The sequence below is a fragment of the Candoia aspera genome, chromosome 15 (genome assembly GCF_035149785.1).
Source record: "Candoia aspera isolate rCanAsp1 chromosome 15, rCanAsp1.hap2, whole genome shotgun sequence".
Lineage (NCBI taxonomy): Eukaryota > Metazoa > Chordata > Lepidosauria > Squamata > Boidae > Candoia > Candoia aspera.
Window position 1 is genome coordinate 5,957,603 of NC_086167.1, and position 12,670 is coordinate 5,970,272.

The 12,670-nt window shown below is 47.3% G+C and overlaps 1 protein-coding gene across 3 annotated transcripts in view; it reads right to left on the reverse strand.

Moving 5' to 3' along the window:
- The window catches only part of CIT (citron rho-interacting serine/threonine kinase), a 94,644-nt gene that overhangs the window by 12,298 nt on the left and 69,676 nt on the right, over nt 1-12,670 (reverse strand). For 2 of the 3 annotated variants that reach the window (XM_063315402.1, XM_063315401.1), the window contains exons 27-36: nt 12,445-12,549; nt 11,711-11,851; nt 11,473-11,580; nt 10,250-10,367; nt 9,849-10,013; nt 4,500-4,637; nt 2,799-2,979; nt 2,514-2,605; nt 1,769-1,873; nt 412-581 (exon numbers count right to left, since the gene is read on the reverse strand). In XM_063315402.1, coding sequence (XP_063171472.1) covers nt 412-581; nt 1,769-1,873; nt 2,514-2,605; nt 2,799-2,979; nt 4,500-4,637; nt 9,849-10,013; nt 10,250-10,367; nt 11,473-11,580; nt 11,711-11,851; nt 12,445-12,549 — 1,323 coding nt within the window. The remainder of the gene's footprint in view (nt 1-411; nt 582-1,768; nt 1,874-2,513; nt 2,606-2,798; nt 2,980-4,499; nt 4,638-9,848; nt 10,014-10,249; nt 10,368-11,472; nt 11,581-11,710; nt 11,852-12,444; nt 12,550-12,670) is intronic. The other variant, XM_063315403.1, reaches the window with a different exon arrangement.

Genomic DNA, 12,670 nt, shown 5'->3' on the forward strand with positions numbered 1-12,670 from the left:
GACAATGGTGATCATGCGACTGCAGGATGCTGCAACGGTCATAAATGCAAGGACCGGTCACAAGTTGGTTTATTCAGCACTGACTTAAGTCCGAACCAACAAATGGTTGTTAAGTGACAACTACCTGTACTCTGCTCCCTGATCAAAAGTTTCACCTTACAATGTTTTCTCCATGCAAAAGAACACATCTGCCTCTGTTTCAAACACCCCTTCCAAGAGGAACAGACAGGCATGAGTGAATCCAGGTTTGTCCTGCACTCTTTGAAGGGGAAAAAAAAAAGTGGGGCAGCCAGCCACGTCTGCTTTGGCTAGCGCTGTCATTTTTCTCCTTCTGAACTTCTTCTTGAAAGGAATTTAACTGGCCCATTCCACACCTCCCCTCTCTCTCTCTCTCTCTCTCTTTCAACTTACAGCATCAGCCTCTGCTTTTTCTCTGGAAACTCTTCCTCCTGCCACTGTGGATTCCAGGGCATTAACCCAACGCTGCTTATCAGGAAAAGTGGGTGCAAGTAAATAGAGAGTCCGGCCAGGCCAGCACGTGGTGTGGGGATGAGACTCCAGCTTTAATATATATGGCACATCTAAGCGGTTAGCAAAGAAAACACAAGAGACAAACTGGATTAGGGAAGAATCCGCACTCTTTTGCTGGCCCCTTTCTCTGCTTTTAAAGCAGACGCAAACTGAACAAGAGGAATCAAAGTTTAACTTTAAACAGCGGCAGACACAGTGGCGCAAATTGCCCCACTTGGGTGCCTTCTTAATGCACTGAGACTCCAACTCCCAGGATTCCCTGCCAGATAAGCTGGGGATGATGGCAATTGCAATGCCAACACATCTGGACAACCACAGCCTGGAAAGGCTGCTGTAAGTTAGGGTTAGCAGATACCGGCTGCAGAAATCCAGGTGGCCACTAGATGGGAGCAAAGAGAACTTTCTGTGGGGTTTTTTTGGCTCCCTCCCAGGGGTCCTCCAGGTTTCTGATACTGAGTGGCAATAATTCTCCAGGGATTCAGGCAGGAGGTGAACCTGGACTGGACCTCTGACTTTCTGCATAACAAACTGTGGTCAGGTTTTGGCCACGGTCAGGAGCATCTTCCAGGACCACAACTGAGACAGTCGGAGCCTCTGCAAGTTTTTCCTCTGGAATGCCTGCATCTCAAAATTAAATCTTTGCATGCCACTTTTCTCTCCCCCACCCCACTATGCTTCCAGAGCAGTGTTTGGCTAGGGCTGGCTAGGGAATTCTGGGCGTTGAAGTCCACACATCTTCAAGTTGCTAAGGTTGAGAAACATTGTGCCAGAGAGACTCAACAAGGGGAAACACAGATTCAGCGCACCCATATTTTATGTTTCCCTAGATGTGACTGTCTTCTCTTTGAAGCAGCCCTTAATAATAGAGATGGGTGAGCTGCAGAATGGGAAAGAGGTAAGTACAGCGAAGAAGGCCAGACCAAGAAACAGACTCCACGGAAGGCTAAAAACTTTTATTTCAACTGTTTATAGTAACAGAATCTTGCAAGTCTGATTGTGCTTCCCCTCCTTGCTCTTTTAGTCATGTGCAGTGGGGGGGGGGGTGTCTGAAATGTTTTTGCAATCCCCCCATAAGCAACGTTTTCCTTTCTGTTACTTTGGTCACGGATCTTCCCTCTCTCCGCCGAGGCCATCCTCCTTACGCTCTACAACTTGTCAGACCGTCCTTGAAAAGAACACCACAACCTTCCTGTCCCTCAAACTAGCTTCCGCGGCACCTTATTTGATCCAGCCTCACCTGTCTTTGCCGTATTTAGAAGTTCCGTCGCTCCCACGGCCCCGTGGACTGTAACGTCTCCATCTGGAAGGCACAATTCAAACTCTTCCACGGGCCGTTGTCCAGCTTTGAAAACAAGAAGAAGAGATTGAAGAGCAAAGGAAGCGTCACGAAGAGAGGGTCTTCCCCTGTTAGACTTTAATCGTAAGGTCACTCATGAAACCGGGTCACTTAAAACTTAGGTTTTGCACCGCAGCGGGAAAAAGCCAACCCGTTTCTCATGGACGAAATTAGCAGCAACAGAGAAGCTTGCCTGAAAGGTGAACTAGCTGGCTGGTCCCAAACTATTTCATCCACGCTCTGCCAGACAAAATGCTCTGGGTAAACGGCCAGCCTTCGTGGTGCAACAGAAATCAGCAGCCCGCAGTTATGGCACCCAGAACAACTGTTATGGCTATGCTGGCTGGGGAATTCTGGGAGTTGAAGTCCACACAGCCGGAAGTTGCCAAGGTTGAGAAACACTGGCTTATAGGGCGGCCAAAAACAAAAAAAACAGTCAGGAGAAGTCCGGTACCATCTTTTCTAACCAACCGATTTGATCCAACGCCGCAAACCTTCGTGAGCTGCGGTTGCTCAGCTGGAAAAGATGCTGCCGGAATCCTTTTGACCCTACAGTGTGAAACTGTTTCCCACTTCCCCAAAGTCAGAGGCCGAGGAGCGGCTGCATCAGAGAAAGCAGGGAAGCAAAGGACAGAGAGAAACTTACCTTCTCTTGTTTCCGTGTCATAAACAAGGACTTTAGTTCCTTCCAGAACTACGTACTTCCTGTCCCAGCCCTGCTGGCCACGTTTATTGTTTCTGAAAGCACAGAAGGACAAGGCTTTGTCAGTGGTTCTGCAAGACTCTGGCTCAGCTGGGAGTCTGACGTTGCCACAAAACGGCGCCAAGAGAAACAGCCTCCGCGGCTTTGGCCCAGGCCTCCGGGCCTGCTCTTCCTTCAGCAGCCCCAAAGCTGGGCTGGCATTTTAAGCGCAGAGACTCACGTTTGTACCTGGGCACCTTCATCCATCCTTCCAGCCGTAAACCGCTGCCCGGTTCTTTCAGCTGCAGACCCGGGGAGTTCAGTTTATCCCGGAAGAAGGCTTCGGAGAAATGCGCGGCGTATTCGGCCGGCAAGCCGCAAGTGGCCGGCAAGCAGGCAGAACACTTGGGGTGGCACATCATCTGGCATTCTTAAAAAAAAAAAAAAAAAAGGGGGTGGGAAGAGGAAGAATAAACCATACAGGTAGTCCTCGCTTACCAACCACAACTGGACTGGAATTTTGGTTGCTAAGTGAAACAAATCTGACCCGATTTTATGACCTCTTTAGCAGTGGTTGTTAAGCAAATCACTGCAGGCATTAAGCAAACCACACGGTCATTGAGCAAATTATGCAATTCCTCATTCATTTTGCTTGGCAGAAGCCAGCTGGGAAGGTCAAAAATGACGCTGCAATAGTCATAAATGCAAACCAGTTGCCAAGCACCCAGATCATGATCACGGGACTGTGGGGACGCTGTGATGGTTGTTAAGTGTGAGGACTGGCCATAAGTCAGTATTTTCAGAAGCATCGTAACTCTGAACCATCACTAAACAAATGGTTGTTAAGCAAGGACTACCGGTATAGAAACAGCCAGATCAAAAGTTATCTAATACAAAGCAAACTATACTTGAAAAGTCCTTTAAAGGGCAGAGCTGCATCCTGAATCACAAATGCCTCTGCAACTTAAAAAGCTGTTCTGTGGCACGCTCCAGTTTACTGTAGAATGTGTACATCTCTCTGAAGTGCTTGCTTTTCTGGAGGATGTGCTGTCAAGGACATATATCTGATGATGGCTACATTCACACATTGTGCTAAAGCTGACTGTGGTTTAGCTTGCATGGACTCAGCCATTATGGCTTATGGCTTAGCATCATGTCTGAACTTGATCTCTGCACCATTCACAACATTGCTAAAACTTGTGCTCGGTCTGCTGTCTGAACCCAGTCTGTGTCTCATTCCACAGGGAGAGACCCTGTTGGCATTCTCAGCAAGTGTGAAGATCCCAGAAGAAACAGGGCATGCTTTTTAAGAAAGCAAATCCAGTTTTAGGGAGACTGCTTCCTTTTATACAGCTCCATGTTGCTTGGCAATATAAAGAGAAAAACAGGGTCTTGGAGAAATTCAAAATTAATAAAAAGTTTTTATTCATTCACAGCAGTACCTATGCCACTCTCTCCTTCAAATCAGGCAAGTTTGATCAAAGGGAAGAAACAAACAGAAAAAAGGAAGTTACAGCCTAGAACAATGTTTCTCAACCTTAGCAACTTTAAGGCATGTGGACTTCAGTTCCCAGATTTCCTCAGCCAGCATGCTTTAAGTTGGGTGGAACGAAGCTGGGGGATCCTGGGAGTTGAAGTCCACCCATCTCAGAGTTACCAAGGCTGAGAAACATTGGTCTAGAAGCCTCCACAGATATCAACTGAGATACTCAGGGATCAGTTAGGTAAAATGAGTCCCAGTTGGCTATTGGTCCAGATATGGAACATTAATATGCATTCCAAATTCCCCATTCCTTTTAAACAGAGCACGAAAATTCTTGGGGAGATACATACAAAAGGCACGGAACTCATTTTCAGGTCCATACGATGTCTCCCGTAACATCTCCTCCAAACAATCTCTTTCCTGATAAAATCATCTACAGATAACCTGCCCTTGCCCATAATTCTTACCAAGACATTTTGAAGCCTGACGTCCAAAGTGCACTGTATCTAAGCAAACGGCACATTTTGTAGCTCTCATATTCAGACCCACATTGAAGCGGTGAGGAATACTGTGATGCATCCGTTCTTTCAGGCGCCGATTAAACTCTAGGGAAAGTAGCGCGGCATCATTAGTTGGGAGCCATCCAAAGGCACAGCTTGCATGAAGATACAATTCTTGGCAATTCTCTGTGAGGCGCATACAGGCCAACACTCATACGTTCCTAGTACTACCATCGGAGCAGAATGTGGGGGCGGAAGGGTAGGATCTTCCCCCCACCCCAGTCCAATGAGGTCACAGCAAAAACGGCTTACCAGCTTTTAAAGAAACTTGGTGATCTAGAACATCATTTCAAGAGCTCCTTCCTCTAAAAACTCAACTCCAAATTGCTCAACCGCTTCACGTCACAGCAGCACACGCACTTGGCATCCAACTGGCCAAGACTTTCAATGGAAGCATTTAGGCCACAGATTTTTCTCCTTTCAGCTTGTTTAGCATGGATGTTAATGCAGGGTAGGCAACCTGGTGCCCTCCAGATGGGTTGGATAGCAAACACCGCTTGTGACACCTGCAGTTTTCTTGGCAAGGTTTTTCAGAAGTGGTTTGCCATTGCCTTCTTCCTAGGGCTGAGAGGAAGTGACTGGCCCAGAGTCACCCAGCCGGCTTTCATGCCTAAGGCGGGACTAGAATAGAAGAATCGGTGTCTCCGATTCTAGCCTGGTGTCTTAACCACTAGACCAAACTGGCTCTCATAACATACCATTATCCTTTAGCTTAGTCATTTTTTACTGTGGTGGGATCTAAATGCAATACATAAATAAATATTGAATCATGGCTCTTAAAATTAGGAGGCCAACACTTGCTCACATGACCCATCAGGAACTTCAAGCAGGGAAATTTGATTAGAAGAGGCATTTTCTTTCTGCCTGAAGCTGGCAGTAGCAGCTCTCAATTATTCATGACATCTACCCATTTGCCTGAGAGCACAGTGTTCTAGACGTGGGGATCTCCCCTCATAGAAACGCATACAATTCTGTGATTAGCCCGAGAGAAAAGGACTGACCCCAAATCACACACTGAACCTTGCAGCTGAATGAAGAATTGAAACTGGGCCTTTTCTTCATCATTACGCCACACTGGCTAACCCTGGCCACCAGTGATTATTCCAGGGATGGACGTTTTTGCAGCCAAGAACTACATTTTTGAAAATCAGCCTTGGAAGTTCATAGAGGGCAGGGGGGAATGAGACAGTAACATCAGGGGCAAAACTGAAATGTTCAGCCCTGTCCCCAACTCTTTTCAGATCTTTGTGTGGGGCTATGGAGCAACACTGAATGCAAAATTCCGGAGGTTAGCCAGAAGAGATAAGGAATTATTTTTAAACAAGCAATGTGCGGAAGTGGAAGAAGACAATAGAATAGGAAGGACAAGAGACCTCTTCCAGAAAATTAGAAACATCGGAGGTAAATTCCAGGCAAAAATGGGTATGATCAAAAACAAAGATGGCAAGGACCTAACAGAAGAAGAAGAGATCAAGAAAAGGTGGCAAGAATATACAGAAGACCTGTATAGGAAGGATAACAGTATCGGGGATAGCTTTGACGGTGTGGTCAGTGATCTAGAGCCAGACATCCTGAAGAGTGAGGTTGAATGGGCCTTAAGAAGCATTGCTAATAACAAGGCAGCAGGAGACGACGGCATCCCAGCTGAACTGTTCAAAATCTTGCGAGATGATGCTGTCAAGGTGATGCATGCTATATGCCAGCAAATTTGGAAAACACAAGAATGGCCATCAGACTGGAAAAAAATCAACTTATATCCCCATACCAAAAAAGGGAAACACTAAAGAATGTTCAAACTATCGAACAGTGGCACTCATTTCACATGCCAGCAAGGTAATGCTCAAGATCCTGCAAGGTAGACTTCAGCAATTCATGGAGCGAGAATTGCCAGATGTACAAGCTGGGTTTAGAAAAGGCAGAGGAACTAGGGACCCAATTGCCAATATCCGATGGATAATGGAAAAAGCCAGGGAGTTTCAGAAAAACATCTATTTCTGTTTTATTGACTATTCTAAAGCCTTTGACTGTGTGGACCATAACAAATTGTGGCAAGTTCTTAGTGGTATGGGGATACCAAGTCATCTTGTCTGCCTCCTGAAGAATCTCTATAACGACCAAGTAGCAACAGTAAGAACAGACCACGGAACAACAGACTGGTTTAAGATTGGGAAAGGAGTACAGCAGGGCTGTATACTCTCACCCTACCTATTCAACTTGTACGCAGAACACATCATGCGACATGCTGGGCTTGCGGAATCCAAGGGTGGAGTTAAAATCTCTGGAAGAAACATTAACAATCTCAGATATGCAGATGATACCACTTTGATGGCTGAAAGCGAAGAGGAACTGAGGAGCCTTATGATGAAGGTGAAAGAAGAAAGTGCAAAATCTGGCTTGCAGCTAAACCTCAAAAAAACCAAGATTATGGCAACCAGCTTGATTGCTAACTGGCAAATAGAGGGAGAAAATGTAGAAGCAGTGAAAGACTTTGTATTCCTAGGTGCGAAGATTACTGCAGATGCTGACTGCAGTCAGGAAATCAGAAGATGCTTAATCCTTGGGAGAAGAGCAATGACAAATCTCGATAAAATAGTTAAGAGCAGGGACATCACACTGACAACAAAGGTCCGCATTGTTAAAGCAATGGTGTTCCCCGTAGTAACATATGGCTGCGAGAGCTGGACCATAAGGAAGGCTGAGAGAAGGAAGATCGATGCTTTGGAACTGTGGTGTTGGAGGAAAATGCTGAGAGTGCCTTGGACTGCAAGAAGATCAAACCAGTCCATCCTCCAGGAAATAAAGCCAGCCTGCTCACTGGAGGGGATGATATTAAAGGCAAAACTGAAATACTTTGGCCACATAATGAGAAGACAGGACACCCTGGAGAAGATGCTGATGCTGGGAAGAGTGGAAGGCAAAAGGAAGAGGGGCCGACCAAGGGCAAGATGGATGGATGATATTCTAGAGGTGACGGAGTCGTCCCTGGGGGAGCTGGGGGTGTTGACAACCGACAGGAAGTTCTGGCATGGGCTGATCCATGAAGTCACGAAGAGTCGGAAGCGACTAAACGAATAAACAACAACATGGAGCAACACAATACAATACATGTGCTAAGCCTACTTACAACTGAGACCCATTGGTTGCCCATTCCAATATCCCCTGAATCAGTGGCGACAGAAAGTAAATGCTTGTGCTGACCAATCAGGTCCTTAAACTTAAATAGGTCATGACTACTCCTACAATTGAAATTGTATCCAAAATTTATTTTCACAATAATACCCATTTACCATCACAAGCAATTTCTAGTTGAGCTCTGCCTTGCTTTGGAAATAATGAAGAAAAGCTACTTTGGGTGGCTTGGAATGGTATGTAGAACTTTTCCTCAACTTTTTAAAGCAGCCGTGTCTTTTCCTCTCTGCAGCTGCCATGTGATCCTAGGAAAAGACAAGGCTGCCTTAAAGAATCGCAGAAGGGCCTCACAGCCCACCTTTCTAACAGGGTTTGGAAAAACAGGCACAGGCAAATCAGAAACTTCAGAAATAATTGCTAAATGAAGGAGTTTCTGATGGAAAAACCTTATGTAACGTACAAAGGTGGTGTGATTCAAGAGCAGCAGGACTTAAAGAACACCACTGTTTGGCAGTCAATACAAAGTTTGGTAAGAGAGTTAGTTAATATGCAGATATTGTTTAGATTTGGGGAACTCTGGAATTAAACATCATAAACCAGCCAGTTAGTAATTTAACACCTATAGAAAAGAAAATGATGATAATTAGCGCTTACACAGACTCTCCCAAGGACTTCATATAATTATCTCAGTAATGGTTACAATCCTGTAAGGTAAGCCACCATTAGTTCCCAACAGAGTCTTTTGCGAAACCATACGATAACTTGAGAGACTGAAAACTGGGGGTGGATGGGGGTCCTCCGGTTCATGCTCCAGGGCAGAACTACACAAAAGTTCTTGGTCACATGACTGAACCACATGGACAGATAGGTAAGTCAAAGACAAGCAGTACTTGGAACATTCATAAAGTGAGGACAGCCATCCTACAGGAAACACGGAGAAATCACACACACTGGAGAGTGAGGAATTGTCAACGGCGCAGGGCTTCTCCTCCACAGTTACGTGCGGATCTCAAAACTACTCTGCTTTTGAGGTCAAGCACTACGTGCCTGGAATCCACTGAGTGGGGTTAGTGATGTCCTCGGACCCCGCTCGAGGACTTCCAGTGGCTCTGTTGGATTTGGGATCCTGACTGGACGAGCTTTGAGACTAATTCCAGTCTGCGGTAGCTTTTAAGCCCTGCAAGAAGGCAATCAGAGCAGGGTGTTCCTAGTTCCACCTCAACCCCCTCAACCCCCTTTTTCAAGCAACCAACTGACTGCCACACTTTGGACCGGCCAAACTACAGTTTGCTTATAGTTCAGGCTGTTTTTAGGTAAGAGCCCCAAAGCTCAGGTGTGGCTCCCGTGCCCTTCTAACAGTCGCTACTGAAGTGTCATATTTAATGGAACGATAATAGAAGATGATTAAAGACGACACTGGGGAGTAACCCCATCAGCCTATTTCATCAGATTGAACATTTTAATACATTTATTCGGGTTTTGGCTTGGCGCTCCCCCGCTTCAGCTCTTGGGCAAACAGCAACCTCACGGGATTCTGGTGCTTGCTGCTCTCAACCTGATGCATAAAAAGGAATCCCAGAAATCCCTCTTACAGCAAAGAGAGCGACTGGTAAATTTATGACTGGCACCAAAGCCCTTTTCAAGCAGAGCGGTCTCAAATCACAGTGCCCGCTTCTGGCAGACCGAAGCTTTGCTCAGCTGCTCGTCCACGGTTTCCTCGCCTCCATTTTCTTTCTTGTTAACATCAATTCTAGTTTTTTTCACCTTTCTATATTCTACAGATGCTCTGGTTTTATATCTAGGACGGTGTTTCTCAACCTTGGCAACTTTAAGAGGGGTGGACTGCAACTCCCAGAATTCCCCAGCCAAGGCTGGCTGGGGAATTCTGGGAGTTGCAGTCCACCCCTCTTAAAGTTGCCACGGTTGAGAAACACCGATCTAGGAACTTTGCCAGCAGCCTTGCTTCTGGCTGTCACTGAAGGTGCACGTTCATTTCTTGCAGCCTGCTGACTGCCCTTAGACCCAGCTTGGCACTGTTAGAAAGCAGGGTGTGAGACGCAGCAGGAGGGGCCTCCGGGCCTCCATCAGAACCCCTCCACAAGCCAACCCCCCCCCCCCGAGCCTTACCCTCTGGTGTGGAGGACTCCTTTCTGCGGCTGGAGGGAGGAGCGAGCAGGCTGATGGGCGTGGGCTGGTGTTCTGGTGAGCGAACTATGGCAGACATGATGATCTGCTGCCTGGCCGTGGCGGGTGTGGATGGGTGAGGGTGCTCTGTAATTTTCCTATGGGCAGCTACGGACACACACAAATAGTTAGTTAACTCCTCCGAGTGGGACAAGGAGCAGCAGCAGTGGTTCTATGGAAGCTTAAAGAACACCTGCAGCCTTGTGTTTTTTGGACAGTCAACAGCACACGAGGGGCGGTGGGGAGGAGAGAGAGAAACGAAGACGTGAAATACACGGTGGGCGTTGGGGACTTTAAACAACACGACCCTCCTCTTCAGATGCAACTTTTCAGTGGCCCCCTACCTTCCTCTCGAGCAGATCTGAGCTCTATGCGGGTTTTCTGGAGGGCCTCCTCCAGCTCGGCTGAACGGGCCTTCTCCTTCTCCAGCGCCACCTTCAGCTCATTGTACTGCAGAGGAACCTGTGTGGGCAAAGAAGGGTCCTCTTTCCGTCGACTAAACAGGCCCTAGCAACAGAAACACACAGACAGCTCCTAACTCCTAGTCAGTGACGGTTCACTCGAGGGGCAGGGAAAGCTGTCTAGCTAGCTGCAGACCAGAGGGTCTGAAGGTATCCTCGTCTCTGGCAAGGAAGGAGCTGGGCCACAGCAAGCACAAGCTTGCGTCTTCCTCCTCCCCCAATTCCACTGTCAAGAACCTTGTGGGGATTAAACGCATTTTTCACCCAGCTTGGCCGTCTCACTGAGGTCACCCATCATAACAAGCCCTAAGGCTGCTGGCCAAGGGCTCAAGGATCCTATGGGCTCTTCCGGTGAGTGAGTGTGGCCAAGGGGCTCCCTGTGCTTGGTTAGCCAAGCTTGACTTGCTGCGTGATCATGGCCCTCTGGCTCTGTCTAGCTGGAAAAACTTGGCGGTGAAGCCCTTCACAAGCTGGCAATAAAGCTCAGCTTTATTCGGTGGTTTCTTCTGGGTGGAAGAAAGAGTCTGGTTGGATCTACACGTCACGTGAAACTCTCAAGTAACTGCAAGAGAGCTCCACAGCTTTGTGGGTTGCTGGTGGGGCCAATGGGGGAGTGGGAACGCGCTGGGGCAGAACTAGGCCCCACAGGGAATCCGGTCTCCCTACTGCTGTCTGCCATCAATAAAAAAGCCAGCTCAGGGCCCTCAACAAGAGAGTCCCAACGGTCACGGACCACCCACTCTCCACTTAGTTGCAGAAGTTGCTCCCCGTTGCTTAGCCACACATTTCCACCTGACAGCAGGGAAAATCTGCACTTTCAAACTCAGCTGAATGCCCAGCTAAACCCTATAATGCTGTCTTTATAACCGTTTCCTAGGCGAGGGCATCTTTGTCCTTCAGCAGGCCTTTAATAACACACACTACAACTAACAGGCCAAGATCCAAAGGCAAACTTAAGGACCTTCAAGGGGTTGGGAAAATCCAGTGGGATTTGGGGTGCCTGGAATAGCTACAAGTCCTCCTCATCTCCCAGCCTTAGAACTTCAGACTGCACAGCACTGCCTCACGCCTGCTAGTCAATCTTTGCATTTATTTAGTTTGCACACCTTTTTCTTCTTGGCTGGCTGATCCATCTTTGCTTGTAGGAAGTCAATAAGCTTGGTTTGTTGGGAAATGGTGCCTTCCATTTTCACTTTTTCATGGGAATAGAGGACCTTTGCAACACGAAAAGGTGGGGGAAAACCAGGAATCACCACTGGTGTCCACTCAGTGATCCAAATAATCCCAAACAGAAGGTCAAATCCTGGTCACAACTGATCCTGGCATGCAATGCTTTCCCCTCACCTGAATATTTTCCAGCTGGTATTCCAGGTCGCTCCTTTCGGTCTTCAAAAGATCTGCCCTGTCCAAGGCCTCTTGCAGGCCTTGAGTCAGGCGAAAGATGTGATTTTTCTGCAAATCCATCTGCTGCTGCAACTTGGCTTGCTGTGAAGAAGACAAAACCCAGCGCTGTAATTATAAAATATTCCTCTTCAGAAACAGAGGGGAGGGAGGGAGGGAGTGGGGGAGGAAAGGGCCATGTTTTGGGGTTATAGCAAAATTTAAACCAGCATTTCTCCACTTTGGCCAGCATGGAAGTTGAAGTCCACCCATCTTAAAGTTACCAATTTGAAAAACACTGACTTAAACCAAGCTTGCAAGATACATCAGGAGGACCCTACTCAGAAAGAAACAAAATCAACAGCTTTGATAATCTAAGCCAGTGTTTCTCAACCTTAGCAACTTGAAGATGGGTGGGCTTCAACTCCCAGAATTCCCCAGCCAGCCCTGCTGGCTGGGGAATTCTGGGAGTTGAAGCCCACCCTTCTCCAAGTTGCTAAGGTTGAGAAACACTGGTCTAAGCAATGACCTGTGGTGAGAATTCTAATGATTTGGGAACAGGAAATCCCCAGATCCCATGATTGCAATCTTCCTGGGAAGAACGAACACCCATGAAACCAAGAAGGCCAGTTGTAGCATCTGCCAATTTCTATCTCCCAGAAAGAATGCACAGGCTTTCAGTTGGGAGCAGGGATTACCTCTTCCAGAAGCCTCTGTTTGAGTTCGCGCTCTGTTTCAAGCTTCTGCTGCAAGCTCCGGGCATTCATCTCCAGCATGGCGTGCTTCTTCTCCAAGTCGTTGAGCTGTTTGGAACAGGGAAATGGCCAGGTTCAACAGACACAGGGACAAAATGCTGCTCGGCCGTCTCTCGGAATCTAGCCTTCCTTCTTAGCTTAGCCCTCTCATCCCCCTTTCTAAACATCT